Genomic DNA, 20,986 nt, shown 5'->3' with positions numbered 1-20,986 from the left:
TATCAGATCAACACTAAAGCCCCATGGGGAAGGTCCCTTTGAATTTTCTGAGGAATGGGAAGGCTATGTATATTCTAATCCTTCTTTGACAGACCCATGGACAGATCCTAACAATCATTTTTAATACTTTTAGTAAAACTGGAATTCTGACTTGACTGGGTGGCAAGAGACATAGAAGCTTCTGTAGTTGAAGAAAGGGATTTCTGCTCCTGCATAATATGGCCACTGGCCCAAATGTTTAGAGATTATAATTCTAAAAAATTCAAAATCCTTTTTGCCATTTTTATTTTGACTCCCAAAAGGAACCATATAAGCTATGACTGCCTTTCTCTTTCCCACTGTATTCCTTAGAAAAGTCTCAGAGAAGGCACTTGAACCATATTAAATGGAGTATTAGAATGAAAAGCATTTCCTGAAATTATGCAAATGTCCACATTATGCAAATGTTCACAGACTCTCCCTTGATAGTCTCCATTCTATCTCATACAAGTTCATCTTCAGTCTTTTTACTAAATCTATCCAAAGGATTGTCCAGGTCGGATGATCAAATGGAAAAATTCTCTTCCATTCAATTCTTTAAGTGAACTAAACTTGTGATTAAAATGAAAAATGTAATATTTCTGAAATAAAAGTAACAGAAAAAACATATTACAATCTTCTGTAATGTGGAATGACTTTTATTGTATCCCCATTGTTTTGTTATTACTACTTTTGTTATAGTTTTTATCTGCACCTGTGTTTCTTGTTGGTTGGTTCCATTTTTTTATTTTCTTGAATGTATTACATGATAAATGAGTTAGGATTGAAAAAGTTTAAGAAATAAGACAATTATTTTAATTATAACGCTACACGTGAAATATAGATTTTAGATTCAAAACAAAACAGCATTAAGATGTGTCCAAAGAATTGCAGTATGGGAAGTGTGATGCCCTAGAATCTTTTCAACCTCCAGGTCGTCCAGATTAAGTCCCCTTTCTCAATCCTGACCTAAGTAAATTCTCTACAAGGTAGAAACAAAGCCACTACAACCATCTGCATTTCATGTTAACCTGCAAGCCACTGAAATTTTATAGTACCACTTTTAGTGCAAACTTATCTCTTTGTTCTGCTGCTACCAGATGCTGATGAGCTTCCGCATGAATTCTGCTTTTGTAATTTGTTCCTAATGCCAAGAGGTGGCTCTCTAGGCCAAGTGACCTTTCTGGTGAGGCGGGGAATTCAAGCTTATTAAAAGAAGGGAAGCTGGGCAAAGATATTCAGACAGGAGCAGAGTGGCAGTAGGGATGTGATCAGACAAGCATACGAGTCCCTGGTTTGAAAGAGAGCACTGAAAAGAAGTTGGGCCAAGCACTCCAAGGCAGCTAAAGCGGTGAATGCAACCATCATGGGACTTCTGTGGTTTTGATACAGTTTTATCTATGCTCTGACTGAGAAGCCAGGAGAAAAAGAGCAAAAAGCTTCTGTACCATCTGGATGAGCTCATTTCTTTTAGGGCAACCTGAAACTCCTGATTTTTTGCTACTTAGCTGCTTTTGAAGTAGTCCTATGAAAACCTCTTAACCATCTTTGACCCTGAAGAAGAAACTGAAAGGCTCTTTCTAATCTAATGCTCAGGTGCAATTGGCGTGTGTGTGTACTCACACAGTTACATTTTTTTTAAACCTTACTTTTTTACAAGCTTTTTTTTTTTAAGAAAAATGTTGATATTCTTGGACAAGTCTTCTGTGAAAAAATAAATTGAAGATACATTGGATAACTTCCGCTTGCAGTTAGTATTCCTTTGTGGAATTTTCACAGGTATACAGAATACTGTATAGTTGGGTTTTTTTTTTTTGAAAGACCACAGATTAACTTTTTCTTTGTGTTCTTGAGAAGTTCCCAACCATATCTAATTCTAGTTGTCTGTATAAATCAAGGAATCAATTATGTGCCAGAATATAGCTAGGCCTTTCCTTTCTGGCTGCCCACTTCAATTATTGGCTATGAGTCTACTAGCAATGTTTTTTTGTGCCAGCACTGTGGAAAATGAGAAACAGGAAGACAGAAGGGACCAGGAAAAGGCACTCCGATGGAATGAAACGAGCAGTCTTCCCTTGCCATCATCCCAGGACTCAGTAAGAACATTTCATATGCTACTTCCTTCTTACTAACTGAAGGTTTCTTTCACCTCACCTCTTAGTAAAAATTGAAAATTCTTCCTTGGTGAAAAATTCCTTACAATGGATATGACATAGAAATAATATTAGGATAGTACATTAGAGAAAACAAAACAGTGCTCAATTATCAAAATGGATTTTGCTTCTAGATGTTAAACAAGTTGCATATAAAATTATGCCTTTTAATCTATCTTGTCATAGCTGTATTTATTCTTGTAGGAATTTATACATATTTATTTGGAGATAAATTATATTGAGTATGATGGGATCTTTTTATTAACTCTTCAGAGTTGCATTGAAAATCGTTGGGAAAAAAGCAGTTTTGTGCCTGTCTTGTCTAGATATTATTAGTTGTAACTAGAAGTTACAGAGGAACAGCTCTTGCTGTTACCAAGAAAGCTATGTGGCAGTAACCTGAAATCACCAGACTTCAAACTCAACTCAAATCTAGAAAATACTTGATGTAATTTTTTCTGGCTATGAGAAAATTGGAGTCATTCTTTCCTGATTACAACACTTAGAGTTTATGGATCTGGAAATGTGAGTATGTTTGAGGAAAAAAGAAATAAAGAGGGAAAAGTTTTTTTTAATTTGTATTTATTTTTATTACATAGACAACACATACACACAACAATAAAACACACACACACACACACACACACAAACCATCATCACATACAGCATGTCGTTTGGTTACAGGTATTTTAACATTTATCATTCTTATACATTTATTATTTCATTTAATAGGTTATAATATACAGTTTGGGTTGCTTTGTTTACCATCCCTTCCTCCTGTTGTAACACCACCTTATTTTCCCTTTCTTTTCTCCCTCTCTCCCTTCTCTACTTTCTTCCTTCCTCCTCTCCTTTCCCTTCCTTCTTCCTGTACCTTTCTCCTACTCCTGCTCTTCTTCTTCCAAGAGGGAAAGTTTTATATCAAGAGTAAGTCATTCTGAGAATTATAAAAGATAAGGTGGTTTAATGAACCTCACTGAATCTATATTTATCTGATGCATTCATCAGGAATAATTTAGACAACCTATTAACAAGAAAATAGGAAAAAATCAGTTAAAATGTAGATGGAAAGTTTTACAATACAGTACAGTACAGTACAGTACAGTACAATACAATACAATAGCAGAGTTGCAAGGGGCCTTGGAGGTCTTCTAGTCCAACCCCCTGCCTAGGCAGGAAACCCTATACCGTTTCAGACAAATGGTTATCCAACATCTTCTTAAAGACTTCCAGTTTTGAGGCATTCACAACTTCTGGAGGCAAGCTGTTCCACTGATTAATTGTACTAACTGTCAGGAAATTTCTCCTCAGTTCTAAGTTGCTCCTCTCCTTGATTAGTTTCCACCCATTGAGGGGACCAGAGATACGGGAGAGGGTCGGGGTATTGCGGTCGTAACAGGGAGGGGCAGATACGGCGGGGACTTTAGGGCAGGCCATTACCGGGGAAGGAGGGTTCGCTACATTACAGAGATCCCTTCTTCCGGCCCTAGGAGTCCCACTCCAAGACCAGATGGCGCAAGTAGTCAGGACCCTGGTCTCAGGCTGTTGTCGCTAAATGCCAGGTCTGTTGTACATAAAGCACCTCTCGTCCGGGACTTACTTTTAGACGAGAGGGCAGACCTGGCATGTATTACTGAGACCTGGCTGGGCCCAGAGGGAGGAGTCCCCCTTGTAGAACTGTGCCCAGAAGGATTTCAGGTGCTACATCAGCCGAGAGCCCAGGGAAGGGGTGGAGGTGTGGCCGCTGTTATCCGGGAGTCGTTAGCTCCTCGTAGGGTCCCTGCTCCGGAGATTGTCGGGTGTGAGTCTTTGCTGTTAAAGTTGGACCTCAAGGGTCAAGTGGGTCTGCTGCTAACGTACCTGCCTCCCAACAGCGTTGCAGCAGCTCTCCCCTCGCTCCTGGAGTCGGTAGCCGAGCTGGCAATTGAGTTCCCTAGGTTGATGGTCCTGGGGGACTTTAATTTGCCGTCGCTCGGTGAAAACTCTGATGGGGCGCAGGAGTTCATGGCTTCCATGACAGCCATGGGCTTGACCCAAGTAATCCGAGGCCCAACCCATTCAGCGGGACACATGCTTGACCTTGTATTTCTCTCGGAGCAGTGGATGTGTGATCTTGGTCTGAGGGGGAGTGACATCATACCCCTGTCGTGGTCAGACCATTGCCTACTGAGGCTCGACTTCCGGAGGCCAAACCCCCACTGTAGGGAGGAGGAACCGACCAGGTGGTTCCGCCCCAGGCGTCTTATGGAGCCAGCAAGGTTCCAGACAGAGCTTGGGGTTATTCCTGACACTTTCGCCCACAGTCCGGCGGAGACTCTGGCTGCTGCGTGGCACTCGGCAGCGTCAGAGGCCCTCGACCGGATTGCGCCACTGCGGCTCCTCCGAGGCGGCGGATCCCGGAGACCTCCTTGGTTCACCGAGGAACTCCGGGAGATGAAGCGCCGGAGGAGATGCCTAGAGCACCGTTGGAGGTCCGATAAGTCCGCATCGAACCGAGCAATGGTAACCACCTGCACCAGGGAATATACTAGGGCACTTAGGGCAGCTAAAAGATCACACATAGCCTCCCTGGTCGCATCCGCTGAGTCCCGCCCAGCCGCCCTGTTTAGGATAACCCGCTCCCTATTGAACAGAAGGGAGACGGGGGAACCCTTGCAGGGCAGAGCTGAAGAATATGCCCAATTCTTAGCGGACAAAATTGCTCGGTTTCGGGCGGACTTGGACTCCACACCTGCAGTTCCAGCCGAGGCACAGGGGGACCAAGTAGAACAGCTCTGGGTTGAGTTTCAGGAAGTTACCCCCGGGGATGTGGACAAGGCCATGAGAGCTGTAAGTTCCTCCACCTGTGCTTTGGATCCGTGTCCCTCATGGCTGGTTTCTAACTGCAGTGAGGTGACACGAGGCTGGATCCAGGCGGTTGTAACCGCCTCCCTTCGGGAGGGGAACTTCCCCGCCGCACTGAAAGCGGCGGTGGTGAGACCCCTCCTGAAGAAACCATCCTTGGATCCAGCTGCCCTTAACAACTATCGCCCGGTCTCCAACCTCCCCTTTTTGGGGAAGGTTGTTGAGAAGGTGGTGGCCTTTCAGCTCCAACGGTCCTTGGAGGAAGCAAACTATCTAGACCCCTTCCAGTCAGGCTTCAGACCCGGTTACAGCACAGAAACCGCTTTGGTCGCATTGATGGATGATCTTTGGAGGGCCAGAGATGAAGGACATCCCTCCATCCTGGTCCTCCTTGACCTCTCAGCGGCTTTCGATACCATCGACCATGGTATCCTTCTGCGACGACTGCGGGAGGTGGGAGTGGGAGGCACCGTATTACGGTGGTTCTCCTCCTACCTCTCGGACAGGTCGCAGTCGGTGTTAGTGGGAGGGCAGAGATCGTCCCCAAGGCCCCTAAAATATGGGGTGCCGCAGGGTTCGGTCTTATCCCCCCTACTATTCAACATCTACATGAAACCGCTGGGGGAGATCATCCGCAGGCACGGGATCAGATACCATCAATATGCGGACGATACTCAATTGTATCTGTCCGCCCCGTGCCAAATCAATGAAGCGGTGGACGTGATGGACCGGGGGCTTGAAGCCGTTATGGACTGGATGAGGATTAACAAGCTTGTGCTCAACCCGGAAAAGACCGAGTGGCTGTTGTGTTTTCCTCCCAAAGATCTGACCAATAATCCAACACTCAGGCTGGGGGGTCAAATTTTACACCCCTCAGAGAGGGTTCGCAACTTGGGAGTCCTCCTGGATCCACAGCTGTCATTCGACCACCATATAGCGGCTGTGACCAGGGGGGCATTCGCCCAGGTACGCCTGGTGCGCCAGTTGCGACCCTACCTGAATCGGGAGGCCCTCACAACAGTCACTCGGGCCCTTGTGACCTCTAGGCTGGAATACTGCAACGTGCTCTACATGGGGCTGCCCTTGAGGAGCATCCGGCGACTTCAGTTAGTGCAGAACGCAGCCGCGCGAGTGATTGCGGGTGTACCTCGATTCACCCGCATTACACCTATCCTCCGCGAGCTGCGCTGGCTACCTGTCGATCTCCGGATGCGCTTCAAGGTGCTATTGATCACCCATAAAGCCCTACATGGCAGTGGATCTGGATACTTGAGAGACCGCCTTCTGCCAATTACCTCCCTACGACCTATAAGATCTCATAGATTAGGCCTCCTCCGTATTCCATCGGCCAGCCAGTGTCGGCTGGCAACCACAAGGAGGAGGGCCTTCTCAGCAGTGGCCCCGACCCTTTGGAACGAGCTCCCCGTAGAGATTCGTACTCTCTCCACCGTCCAGGCCTTCCGCATAGCCTTGAAGAACTGGCTCGCCCGTCAGGCCTGGGGATAAGGACTGTTACCCCGCCCGAATGTAGTATGCATGTTGTTTGCTATTTTATTATGTGTTGTAATCTCAATGTTGTATTCCCCCCTCCCTTGGTTTTCTGTGAGCCGCCCTGAGTCCCCTCAGGGAAAAGGGCGGCCTACAAATACAAATAAAACCAAAAAAAAAAAAAAACCCATTGCTTCTTGTTCTACCCTCAGGTGCCTTGGAGAATACTTTGATTACTTCTTCTTTGTGGCAACCCCTGAGATATTAGAACACTACTATCATGTCTCTCCTAGTCCTTCTTTTCATTGAACTAGACATACCCAGTTCCTGCAACCGTTCCTCATATGTTTTAGTCTCCAGTCCCCTAATCATCTTTGTTGCTCTTATCTGCACTCTTTCTAGAATCTCCACATCTTTTCTACATTGTGGCGATGTAGAAGTATCCAGTTGTATGTATGTTTTGAGAGACAAAACAGTGCAAAACCCAATCTGATCAATCATCCTTATGACAAGAACTTGCAAATTCTTTTTTTGAATAATGGGAAGCAGTAATATAAACAGACAGTTCATATCAGTCTTCCCCAATTTAGTGAGTACTAGTTTGCTAAATTACAGTTTCCACAATTGTCAGCCAGCATGACCAACTGGTTAGAAATGTTGAAGCATTATATTCCAACAAATATGAGTAGTAATACTTTAGGAAAACTAGTCCAGATGGCAAATAATTTTCTGACTCATATCTGGAACAACAGGTTGCAAAGCTATTGATAATTCTTAGTGCTTTTTGAGTTATTGTTGTTTTCCCAGGTTGTCTACATTTTGTGATCAACCTGTATAGTTGCTTTAATTTTTTTCTTATTTTAACTTTTTTCTTCTTATGCAAAGGAAAAAACTCCACAAAAGATTCATAGCTCTGATTCCCGGAATGCTTGGATGCTCCTCATGAACAACGAAGTGAGGAGCAAAAAAACGAATAAAAACAAGTCCAGAAAGATTAAGGTAAACAATTTTAACCATGCTGCCTATGTTTTGATATTCCCTATTTTTGAAGATTTTCAAGTCCTGTTTCCACAACCTCAGTCACTAACTCAGCCAAATCTCCCAACTAGTTCTGGTAACATACAGTCAAAAGTCATCATTTTAAAAATATAGTGCCCTGGTCATTTTTCCTAGAATTGCATATGAACCACAAGATTAGTACAATGTTACACTGACAAACAGACAAGCTAGACAAACAGAAATAGGTGTGGCTTGGTTACTATAGCTAATCAGTGTTTAGAGCATGTGCTTGGTGCTGGCCAAGTTTGGTAATGAATTCTAGTTCAATTTTTTCACCTATTCTTCATATTTTTTCTAGGGTAGTTGACTATGATAAACGAGACAACTGACAGCTTTTAGGTATTCCTATAACAAATTCAAGGAAAGTTAATTAACTGTGTGCCTTATTGTATTGCTCTGTTTCCAGCACAGCGGGTTTTGACAAGAGTTTGGATACTTAAAGATTTATTCCAAAGCAGTATAAAGAAATAACATAATCACATATCATGAGACAATGAAGGAATATATAGGAATACTGAAACATATAGCATAACTCTAGACAAAGAAATACCTTGGGCCCCTTCTGCCAGTCAGGGAACCCCAGAGAGATGACAGCAGACAACCCATCTTAGTAAGCTCTGTATCAAAGTTCCATCCCTTAGGGCAGTGGTTTTCAACCTTCCCAATACTGCGACCCTTTAATACAGTTCCTCATGTTGTGGTGACCCCCAACCATAAAATTGGTGTCTCGGTTCCTAACACCATTGAAAATATGTGCTTTCCAATGGTCTTAGGCAACCCCCGACCCACAGGTTGAGAACCACTACCTTAGAGGCTGTGACTACCTTATATATACTCTGGACCATAATTAAGCATATCTGCTTTTTTATGGTCTCGTCTCACTGGATTTTACTAGAACAGCCTGTGAAAGATTTACACTAGTTAATTCGTACATGGGTGAAAGGTTCATGAAGAATAGTTCAGATATAACAGATATTACAGGTGATATTTGTAACACCGTTCCTGTGTCAGAGGGATTACAAAATGTTTCAAAACTGATTAATTAACAGAGGGACAAACACAAATTAATAAAATGGATACTGCAGATATGGACAATAAAAAGATAAAATATTTTATGTTTGGACCTGAAGGAGTAGAAGCTAATTATTGTGGTGAATTTGGGTTCTAGTTTGGCATTCCAGGCCTGTTAGAGGCTGCAGAGTCCGCACAACCTCGTCCAGATACTATTACTCAGGAGAAATTGCTGAGGGAATTCCAGCTGCTGCTCAAAGGTAAGGAACAAACATTAATACACCCCAAGCAAATATATTATGGTACAATTAAATTAAAATATAATGAATGCAAATAAGAGCCAAGGTGGCGCAGTGGTTAAATGCAGCACTGCAGGCTACTGCTAGATCAGCAGGTCAGCAGGTCAGCGGTTCAAATCTCACCGGCTCAGGGTTGACTCAGCCTTCCATCCTTCCGAGGTGGGTAAAATGAGGACCCAGATTGTTGGGGGCAATATGCTGACTCTCTGTAAACCGCTTAGAGAGGCCTGAAAGGCCTATGAAGCGGTATATAAGTCTACTGCTATTGCTATAAATAAGTTGATTTTATGTATTGATACTGATATAGGGTTGTCTCAATTGACATTCTGAGGATAAACCTTTTAAAATTCCTTTTACAAGGACAAATGATATAATGTAATGACTAGAGTATATAGCAGATGGAGTAAGGAAGGTTAGATATCATTCAGGCTTTTGGAAGCCCATTCATAATTAATAAAGAGTAGTATGGTTGGTCAGTTACAAGGTGATTGTGCTATGAATTCCTAGGAATTTTAGAACACACAAAAAAGACACCGGTGCCCATATTCTTAAATTGTGAGCTTTGATCAGGACAAGTTTCTGGGTAGATTGCACAAAGAGAGCCTTTAAGATATAGGTTTCATTGACCCTCCTATATGGCATGCTTAAGGTCTGTGGCTCATGCTATTTATATAAATTAGTATCAAACATAGAAATAAAATTGACATTGGTTTATTCTCTTTTACTGACAATCAAAATGGAGTTACTAAAGTAGAATTAATTTATAAATGGATTTCAAAAGAGTATATTTTATTTCTGCTTCAAAACATTGCATTATTAGGAATATTTAACATTTGCTAACTTCCTAGCTGGTCTTTAAAATGTACTGTTTAGATTTTTCCTTTCTCCATCACTGCCAAACAGAATTTTTAAAAAGGTAAAACACTCTGGTGCAATGTCTCTCCCTTAAGATATTGCTTAGTTAACCCTCCATTCTTTTCTCCTCAAACTCTGGTTATTTGCCTACAGAGAATTATGTGACTTCCCTCCAATAATTTTTAATAGTCTGTGCTTACTATTCTGGGAGTGATGTTTTATTTTTAATCTGATCTCATTAGATGTTGTGAGACTGCAACTCTCTAGTTAGAAAATCTGGCTATTGTAGTTCCAGCATGCCTAAAAGTAACCAGACTGATAAAGGCTATAGAGCATAATTAATGAAGGATATTGTAGCCCAAGATATAAGAGATCCAAAACCATATTTAGGCAATATCTTCCTATGTAGAATTCAACAGGGAGCAGCCTTTCCTCCTTCCAAACTCTAATGGTGACAACACTAAACAGCCAATTTTCCTGAATACAGTGCAATTGTCTGTATTTTGGATAAGAGGTAACCTTGCATGAATACACACATACACACAGTACTTACATACGTACATACATACATACATACATACACATACATATATACATACATACATACATACCAGGGGTGGGTTTCAACCGGTTTGCGGCGGTCCCTGCGAACCGGTTGGTCGGCGAACCCGGAAGTAAGTAACTTCCGGGAATGGCGAAGGGCCCACACGCCCGCCCACGCTCCTTACCCGGTTTTGACGAGTTCTGCGCTTCCACGCATGCGCAGGACGCATACAGCGCCTGCACGATCCTCCAGGAGCAGCTGGAGCATCGCACAGACGCTAGTATGCATGCGTGCGCCGTGTGCAAGTGCACGTGCGCACCGCATGCATGCATGAGGACGCCGCCGGCCCCGTTCCAACCGAACCAGTTGGAATGGGGCGAGAAACCCACCCGATACATACATACATACATACATACATACATACATACATACATACATACATCTCCATCTATCCATCTATACCGCATAAGCTGGAATCCAGAGAGCACAGGGTTTGAATTGGATTGTATGGAATTCTTGAAATGCATTATTCAGATGCTTTGCTGCAGATGGTCACTCTGTAGATACTGGCTTTTCCGTGAGGTAATCAGCTAGAGCTGGAGAAGTGAATAGCTATATATCTCTCCTTGTGTGATAGAAATCTATTGCCTGAATAGGGTTTCCCTCAGCTTTTGCGTCACAAACTAATAAATTGTACTCTGGAAATACAGTAATGAAATGAAAATCAAGTCAACCATATTTTCAGAATAAGATATATTGAGGCAAATCTGTTATTAATCTTTGTATTTTTGACTGCTCAGGAATAATTAGGAAGCAAGAAAGGATCAATATGAAAACCACCAGCAAAATGTGCCAGCATGAAGAAGATAGAGATGGAAAAGAAGAGAATTTCTTTCCCCAAAATCGGGTCCCACTGATAAAAAGCAGGGAACAAGGACGAATAGAAGCAGCATTCCACTGCCAGACCCGGAAGAACATTTCAGTGGATCGACGGTCCCTTGAAGAACTTCAACTTTATTATATAGTGAGTAGCAAAAGGAAAGAAGTTGGACAGCACTGTTTCTAATGCACCGTTCAAATGAGGCCTTACTTGTTGCCTGTAATAAGAGGATGGTAGCAGTCTTAAATCAGATTGCATCTGTCTGGACTCTCTCAGCATGTAGATTCTGGAGAGCCTAGCTTAGTTCCCTGGAAAGTGTTCATGTTTGCTACTCTGAAGTACAGACAATGATTGGGGCTCTAAGTGGGCCACCTGTGTATTAGATCCATGACCCTCCTGACTAGTTAAAGCCTCATAGGAGATGATGGGCCATTGAATCCAGGCAATGGTAGCATTGCCAGAGAAGATGGTTCTGCCAATTCTTAGTGGCAGTGGATCATCCCCTCCTCAAGAATCAACTGCGGTATCCCATTTTTGTCCAATTATTGAGAGGATCCTGAAATAAATTGTCTGGACCCTTTTCAGTTGGTTTCAGATCAGGGCAGAGGTGGTATTCGGCTGGTTTGCCCCAGTTCAGGCGAACTGGTAGTGGTGGTGGTTGGTGGCTCTGCCCACCTGCCCAGATGGCATCATGGATATTCTACGCATGGGCAGAAGTGCCATGTGCATACACTCTCCCGGTTCCGAACCAGTACCCAAAATAAGAGGATTTCATGCCTGGACCCAGGTATAGTAAGGAGAGGAAGTTACTTGCATTTGGGGATGATATCTAGTGTAAGATGACCAGACGTCCCACTTTTTAAAAATTTGTCCCGCTTTTTAAAAACTTGTCCCGCGTCCCACGGCGTTTTCAAAAAGTCCCGATTTTTTGGTCGGCCGCGCACATAGCAAGAAAACACCGTGCAGCAGTTTGTAACTGCCGTGCAGTGATTTCTACTGTCACAGCCTCCAGAAGCTGGGGAGGTCCTTTGCAGGGGGCTAGAACTGGCCGCCCGCAAAGGTTCTCCCCGGACTTGTTTTGATGAGTACAGGGCGATTGACTGTAGTTTGCGCCAGCTGCACCCGCTCTTGGCAATGGCGCCTCCCCCTGCGCTCAGAACACATGAGCTGGGTACTGCGTTACCCCTACCGCTGCCTCCTCCTCCTCCGCTGTGCTTCTGAGAAGCCATGGGGCCTTTTTTTCCTGCTCCTGCCCCCTCCGCCACCTTCCTACTGACTCCCACGGCCTCATGGCTCCTCAAAAGCATGGCGGAGGAGGAGGAGGAGATGGCAGGGGTAAAGTGGTGCCCAGCTCAGGTGCTCTGAGTGGAGGGGGAGGTGGCGCCACCACTGCCACGGGCAGGGGCGCCAGCGGGAGCTTTGGCGGCTTCACCTCAGCTGCAGCGCTGGGTGGAAAATGTGGTGGTTCTGTTGGAGGCGGAGGCAGCATATAGACTAAATTTTTAATCAAGACGCTCCCCCCCCCGGTCAATTGTGTCCCGCTTTACCAATGTTAAAATCTGGTCACTTTAATCTAGTGGGGTTAGGGTGTGGATGGGGCGTCTCTCTGTTCTTCCTTGATCTCTTAAAAGTTTTTGATTCAACTGATCATGGTGTCCATATGGACTAGCCTGAAAGTTGTGTGTGTGTGTGTATCAAAGTTGTAGTGGTTCTTATTTCTCCAGAGCAGATCCAGTTAGTATTGTTAGGACAAAAAAAATCTAGTCCTACATGCCTACTTTGTAGGGTTACTCAGGCCTTTTCACTATACACTCCTTTTAAATATCTATATAAAGCTGCTGAATGGGTAACCCAAATATAGGCAGTTAAGAATCATCAGTACAAAAAAAAAGTATCTTCCTTCTTTCATACCTGTTGCTTCAAGAGCAGGTAGCAGTATAGTGAGGAGGGATTTTGTACAAATCCATCTTGTATTTGTATCCATTCCTGGTTTCAGAAGCCCTGTTTACAGTCACTCAATCTTTGTTCATCTCCTGGTTACCCCATTCCATCATGTATGTATGCCTATGTAGCACTGTTGCTCTATGATCCCCAGTGGGTCCCTTGTAGCCTCCAGATGCAATTCAAGTATATCTACAAAGCTTTTCATAACATAGGCCTGGATTACTTGTGAGACCACTTATTTTCAATTCTCTAAGCCAGTGTTTCTCAACCTTGGCAACTTGAAGATGTCTGGACTTCAACTCCCAGAATTCTCCAGCTGGCTAGGGAATTCTAGGAGTTGAAGTCCAGAAATCTTCAAGTTGCGAAGGTTGAGAAACGCTGCTCTAAGCCGTCCCATAATATTCAGCAGCAAGCTCTTTCCTTAAAATATTGTTCTCCCATTGCACCCTTCTCTGTCATGGCATCTGATTTTTGATATTACCAGTAGTCTTCGACTTACAACAGTTTGTTTAGTGACTGTTAAAACAGCACTGAAAAAAAGTGACTTTATGACCATTTTTTACACTTATGATTGTTGCAGCATCCCTTTGGTCATGTGATCAAAATTCAGATGCTTGGCAAATGGTTCGTATTTATGATGGTTGCAGTGTCCCAGGGTCATGTGATCCTTTGCGATCTTCAATGCAGAAGTCAGGTTCACTTAATAACCCCTTGTTACTAACTTAACAACTGCAGTGATTCACTTAACAACTGTGGCAATAGAGCAAAGCTCAGTTAACAAATGACTCGCTTATCAACCAAAATGTTGAGCTCAATTGTGGTCATAAGTCAAGGGCTACCTGTACATACCTCTGAGACATAGATGGTCCCATGCCTATTGTCTTTTCATACAACCCTGACATTTTGGCCCAGGCTGCTGGATTAGCCTGTCCATGATGTAGGGTTATATAAAATGATTGTGAATTGGCCTTAGTTTATTTATTTATTTCTCAAGTGTACATACATTTGTACATACATTGTAGCTGCCATGTCACCAATATGCTTGTAGGAAAATTACTGTGGGTAACATTTAGTTTAGTTTACACTTAGCACACTTCCCGGTTAATCCCTATCAGATTAGAGCAAGCATTTATATACAGAGTTCAGCTAGCAAAAAATATGATTTGATGATTAGATTCTTTTTAACCTAAGTGTTTCTAAATTAAGACCAGGCAATCCAGTCCCCGCTCCTTTGGTGGCCCATTAGCACCATAAGATTGCACCTATAAATTTAGCAGCAAGATTCAGTTTTTTACCTTTCATGCTAAATGAATTAAGTCTCTCCACTGAAAAGGGCTAACAAGTACCTTGGTAAAGCTGAAACTAAAGAAATCCCTGACTGGAATGCCCCCCCCTCAAAAAATAGCCTTAAACGTCCACTTTGCTGATGGAGAGATTTTTGATGACTAAACTTGTCATTTGACCTGCCATTTGGTACATTATTTGCATTTATGTTAATCATTACAGATTTAAAGTCCCATTAATTCCTGAGAATGTGCTCAAAATAAATCTGGGTTCAACCTGCTATTCCCAACAATGGTTATACTGACAAATATGTGTTCACAAATAAGTAATACTTGGTCTCTGTTCTCTGCAACACTCTTTATTATTTAAATATCCCCACACGGAACAAAGAGGCAGAAAAGAGTATTTTCCCCCCCTTATGATTCTAGTGGTCTTTGTAATAACTTTTCTCCTTATCTAATTATCATTATAATATCTTCTTTGTCCTGGACACATAGAAGAGAATTTTCATTAGCCAGCCTCAATGTCTTGTCATTGATAATTTTAAAGGGAAGATCAAGTAACCAGATGGGACAATTAAGACCAGTGTTTTTCAAACTTTACAATTTTATTTATTTATTTGTTTGTTTGTTTGTTTGTTTGTTTGTTTATTAGACTTATATACCGCTTCATAGGGTTTTCAGCCCTCTCTAAGTGGTTTACAATTTTTTTAGCAAATTGAGTCAGCAACTTGCCCCCACAGTCCGGGTCCTCATTTCACTCACCTCGGAAGGCTGAGTCGACCTTGAGCCGGTGAGATTTGAACCGCTGAACTGCAGATCACAGTCAGCTAAAGTGGCCTGCAGTACTGCACCCTAACCACTGCGCCACCTCGGCTCTTTTGAGATGTGTGGACTTCAATTCCCACAATTCGTCAGCCAGCAGGCCGGTAGGGAACTCTGGAAGTTGAAGCCCACACATTTTAAAGTTATCAAGTTTGAAAAACATGAATTAAGACTATTTCTGGCAGGCAACTGCATTTTCTACCAAGTATGCCCCTATTAATCTTTTGCTTGGAGCTAGTCTAATGAGGAGAATGCTGCGATTTTCATGGCAGACTTGTCAAATTTTGTTTGATTTTGATTCCCATCAGATGGCTATGGATTCAACATTGGGCATCCCAGCTGCCATCCCATTTCTGCCTGAGTGGTCTTTGAGCTTTCCATCCCACTTACCCTGTGTTTTTAATTGAATGTTTTGGAATATGTTTAATATTTTTATCTTAGCAAATAGATATAAAACTAAACGAACCTTTCTTGTGTGCTTGGTACTAGCCTAAGAAAGAGGAGCTATTCCATCGTGGCCTAGGTCTAAATCTCAACAATGGTCAATATATGGCCCCTGTCAGTGGATACTACATTTTCAGTGCCAGACTGTATGTTGGTAAGTGCTTAACTTGAAATAAATAATACACTATTAGCTTATTCACTGTACAAACTCTAAATCAAGAATTGGAAAGATATTTCTATTTTATCAAAGAACTTTTCTATAAAAGTAAACAAACAGTAATTCTGCCCACAGAAGGGTGAAATCTGACCTCATGTGAATTTTTAAAAAAATGGTAATACTAAATCCCAAGCAGAAATTATGTCAGGGAGAAATTTGGCAGTAATGAATGATATAAAGATTACTAGCAAAGCCATAGAAATATTTGTCTTTGCTAAATCGGGGATGGAATGGGCAGATTGGGTTCTTTAGATACTTTAGATCTCTTCATGTTCTTTCAGGCAACAAAAGCAGGCAGCAACTACAAAAGTCTAGTTTGTGGATCATGCTATGTGACTCGTCTCTGAAATAGTGATGGGCACTACGCTAATAGGCATATTAAAGCAATGCCCTTAGTAATGTCCAGGATCTGGGGTCTTTTTTTAGTTGCTGGCACTCTTTGCAGCCTGATTCTCTCTTACCTCTTGCAGTTCCTCAAATCCATCCCACAAGGTACCAGTCACGGGCCCGAGATCGCTTGCGCCTGCTGATCTGTGTTGAATCACTCTGCCGCCAGAAAAGGTGATTGATTGGGATAGAAATATTTGTTTGGAAAGCATCTGTTTTTCAGTATTACTGCATCCTGGCCTGCCTATGTATCCCAATATAGGTAATCATTAATTACCTATGTAGTTAATTCACCTAATCTCTTATCTACAGCTACACAGGTTAATGTGAGAAGCAAGATTGGATGTGATTTTAGAGCAAACTGGTCAATTAAAAAGAGGTCACTTTGTGTTCTGGCATCCATTACTAAAGATCCTGTTATCTTACTTTCAGTTCTCTGGAAACAGTCAGGAGTTTGGACAAAACCAGTGAATATTTCACTATTTCAGTCAGTGGAATTCTTTTTCTGCAGGTGAGTCTTTAAAGAGTAAGCACTCATACTAAAAACCTGTATGATTTCAGAAATATTCAACTTTAAGTTGATTTTATTTTAAAGAATATATTTGATGACATGAGGACAGTAGATGTCACACTTTAAATTACCTATTTTTTCCTCTTCAGAATGTGCTAGGTACTAGGTAAAGCCTACTAAACCACAGGTTTGTGTTCAATTCAGTGTCTGCAGTTATTACACATCATACCCACCATAGTGTGGCTTGCTTATATTTGGCTTAGTATGTTATGTGAAGCTAGCCAATTTAGTACTTTAACATACCATAATTAAAACACTGTATGGTTTAGTATAGGTGTGAACCTAGTTACTAACTGTGATCTTCTCTATTATAGGCTGGCCAGTATGCTTCAGTTTTCATAGATAATGCAACAGGATCCTCCTTCATTGTACGAAGTGGGTCAGACTTCAGGGGTGTCCTCTTAGGTATCTAAGTGACCCAGAACTGCCCATTTTTAAGTTGAAATCCTGCCTTTAATCAGCTCTAAGCTAAGCTTCTATCTTTGGTCAAGTGGAATTGGAATCACTAGAAGGAAGCACAGACCCTTGATTAAACATCCAAAGGTGAAAAATGTGATTGTAGAAAGAGTTCAGCATGCGGCAGAACAGCCAAAGGAAGCAAGACCACAAGTGACATTTGACTGAAGACAATTTATATTTTCCTCTAGCACTAAGTTTGAAATTTGACCTTTCTGCTTTCTAGTTTACCTTTGGACGTGGCTCTCAACCCTATTTTAATCCCAAGGATATATAGTACTTGCTGTTCCCTCCACAACAGAATGCCTTTGTAAAACATTGCCATTACATGAAGATACTCTTATCAGCTCAGTCTTTCACCACTCAGCATATATGTACTTACAGAAATCTCCCAGTGTTTTAACGTTTGTTCATTTGTATTTTATCTTTCTTCCAAGAGCTCATGATGGTAAACTCTCTCCTCTAACAATTACTCCCACCAATATCCTTTGTTGGACTGAAAAGATGTCAGGCCTAAAGTCACTGCATGAATTTGCATAGTAGACAATGAACCTTGGTCCAAATCTCCCTAGTCCCATATCTAAACCACTACCCTACATTAACCAATGTGACATGTCCTTTTGTATGGTACTCTATGGCTCTTAAGTGATGACAACATGTACATTACTATTAACCACATTGACAGATAATTACAGTAGTATTGGGTTGCTTATAAACACTGTTAACCATGTAAACTGCTGTCTTACACCTATCAGATTACATTGTTTTGATGCACTAAATCCAATGAATGGAGGAAGGGCAAGTGCATTTTGAATTTAATTGTATCACAGCAAGTTTATGAAGTTATGTGCTCAGGCATCCACCGATTACAGAAAGGAAACTTTTCTTTCAGAGTAATGGTCTTTATTTTCCCTGTAGCTATCAGAACTATAGTGTGATAGCCAACAAAACCAACACAGCACCACCCTCTAGTCCTACAGTACCACTGGCACGTAGGCAATTTTTTTGTTGTTGCCATTTCTCTAATTTATGTATCAGAGAAATGCAGAGGACACACCCTTATCTATTTCAGCCTGAAGGCCACTTCTTCAACTGCTGCTCCTTCTCACAATCGCTTTCTATAAGGAAATGCATAATATATTTTAGCAAAACTGGCTGGGGGTTATGGCAACACACAGACACCAGCTCAGTTGGAACACAAGTTTATAGACCTACAGTGATCACACATTGGCAAGTTCTAGTTTAAGTCCACTGTAATATTCAGAAAATTCAGGAATAATGGTATAAGGATCTTCCTTTCCTAAAAAGCTTTCTTAAAAAAGTAAAAGCAGCTACAAGACCTAGAAAAAGGAGGATTTTTATACCATTTTCTACATTCAAAAGGGTTTTCTTTTCCATAGATAATTTTCTAATAAGCTACTTGTCTGCTCAGAATTTGAAAAATTGAAAATAATGGAAGAACTGGAAAGTCAAAATTCAGTTTCACCTTTAAAGACTACTAGAGGGCAGAAGCATCTGCAGAACATTTTGAATTCTGGGCATCAGACTGATTAAGCTGAACATTATAAAAGCTCGATTTTAGGGAAAGCATATTCTCAGTAAGTTGTGCATCCACCCTTCTCATTCTGGAAATGCTACTGGCTTGATAAAGCCTAGGCACTGCCCTGCCCTGCAACACAATCAATCATTTGCAAATTGCAGCTCTTTTATATGCTTATGTATTTACGTATATATCCAGGGGGTGTGTGTGCTTGTATGTATATATATATATGCACACACATACACACACACTATATTTTTACAGCAACTCTAGTTTACTATATTTAAAAAATTAATGAACACATACACCCACTTTTAAATGTGTTTTATTTAGTTACAAAAGAAATAGGCCAAACAATGAAGCTGACGCACAGGAAGAAAATGACTCTTTAGTAGATTTATTATATAAAACAACCATGGAGCTAGTCCTAATATCTCAGTAATTTCAACAGAGAGCACCAATTTGTGGATATCAATTTTATATCTAATTGTTTACTGGTACTTTTCAAATTCTACTTGTCTTTACCAGTCAAACGGGTAGGCTTAACCTAAGCTCAGAACACTTCTATATTGAAAATGTTTGACTAAACGTGTAGTTTTAAATTGGAGACTATTCTTTCCTGGTTTGAATTCCATTCGCTGAACAGTTTCTATCAAATAGTTAACAGCATGGCAATACTTCCAAAGGATATTGAAAACTAAACTGAGAATGTAAGGGCTGATTAGCAAATATTTTATTACGTGATTGATAACCTCAGCTGCTGACATCCACATGTAAGCCAAATTATTATTGATTGAACTGCACCCCAATGTCACGTAGAAATATAGAAGCGCTGAGTTGGAAGGACTATACAGGTCATCTAACTTTTCTTTGCTCAATACAAGAATCTATTAATATTTTTTTCTCAATACCCAGCTTAACTAGTCCTTGGCTCATTGATTCTTGTTCTTTCAATGTCAACTGAGAACAGGTCCATCCCTTTTTGTACGTAACACGTTTTAGCTATTTGCAGTATAGCCCGCTATTGCCTCTCCCTTATCTTTCTCTATTGCAAGTTAAATATGCTAAATAAAATAAATATTTAGTTGTTTTTCATGGGGCTCAGTATGCCTCATCCTAATAGCTTTCCCCTAAATCCACTCTGGCTTCTTCATGTGCTATTTAAGTGGTATGTCCAGAATGGGCATAGGATCCCAAGTGCAAAATAGAATACCTGCAATTATTACTTCCCATGAAGTACAAAGCTTCATTTAATGCAGTCCAAAATTAACCTGTCCTCCCCCCCACCCCAATTTGCTCACATTGAGTTGGTGGTGCATTCTGTTCCTATTGTCCCAATCTTTCCCTCACTAGTTTTCCCTTACACTAGTCACCGTTGAGTATCATCTCATCCATAATAGCTTAATTCTATTCCTATTAATTAAATAATCAGAATAATAGTACTTAGAAAGTACATCTAAAGCTGACATATTACAAAGGTTTTCCTCACACATGAATTCATACCTTGCACAATGTTTATGTGCAAACAAACAAACTACAAATTGTATCATAACTGAAAATAAACTATAATTCCATGTTAGCTAGTTCTCTCAAGCCTCACTGGCATGTCAATGCTGACCCAAGGCACAAATTTACTCTATTCCATTTAAATTCAAACAGAAAACCCCCACTGATTTCAGTCACTATAAATATGATCATTTCAATGACAGCCCAATCCTGTTCATAAGACTTATTCTGATATACTTTTCTCCAAGACTTCAGCCTAAAGAATCTAACAATGCCATATTCCACTACTCCATGCATTTAAAATCTAATCTAACCTCACCTTCTAGCTCTAGCCGGAAATTTCATCTATTTTGCATACAGCTATATAAATACTATTTGAGGTAGTATCCATGCAGCTTGGATCAAAAATTCAGATGACAATACAGTATATGGGATTAGAACCCATGCTCAGTTAAAACAAGTTGCCAATAAAATATAACTGTGCCCTTTGTTCATGTCTTTTTTAAAGTAGGATACTGGAACCTGAAGCATTTTGTAAAACAGCAAACAATATAACTACCTGCAGGGAAATTTTGTTAAAGACTACTGCCTGTAGCCCATTCAAGGAGGAAAACAGAAGACCCAAGTATTTACAATTTATGAAACAATGAACTGACCTGAAT

The 20,986-nt window shown here is 41.3% G+C and overlaps 1 protein-coding gene across 1 annotated transcript; it reads left to right on the top strand.

Annotated features, from left to right (window-relative positions):
* The first annotated feature begins 1,828 nt into the window (after positions 1–1,828).
* On the top strand, positions 1,829–17,346 carry ERFE (erythroferrone). Its single transcript, XM_087725640.1, has 8 exons — positions 1,829–2,114; positions 7,389–7,502; positions 8,731–8,833; positions 11,072–11,295; positions 15,693–15,801; positions 16,335–16,425; positions 16,684–16,762; positions 17,137–17,346. Exons 1-8 carry the CDS (start codon positions 1,926–1,928, stop codon positions 17,233–17,235), a joined length of 1,008 nt encoding a protein of 335 aa, XP_087581766.1. The 5' UTR covers positions 1,829–1,925; the 3' UTR covers positions 17,236–17,346.
* Positions 17,347–20,986: the final 3,640 nt, after the last annotated feature.

Source organism: Thamnophis sirtalis, unplaced genomic scaffold (genome assembly GCF_051295495.1).
Source record: "Thamnophis sirtalis isolate CommonGarterSnake01/CBP01778 unplaced genomic scaffold, rThaSir2_p1.2 scaffold_11, whole genome shotgun sequence".
Classification (NCBI taxonomy): Eukaryota; Metazoa; Chordata; class Lepidosauria; order Squamata; family Natricidae; genus Thamnophis; species Thamnophis sirtalis.
This window is presented reverse-complemented; position numbering and strand designations above follow the sequence as displayed.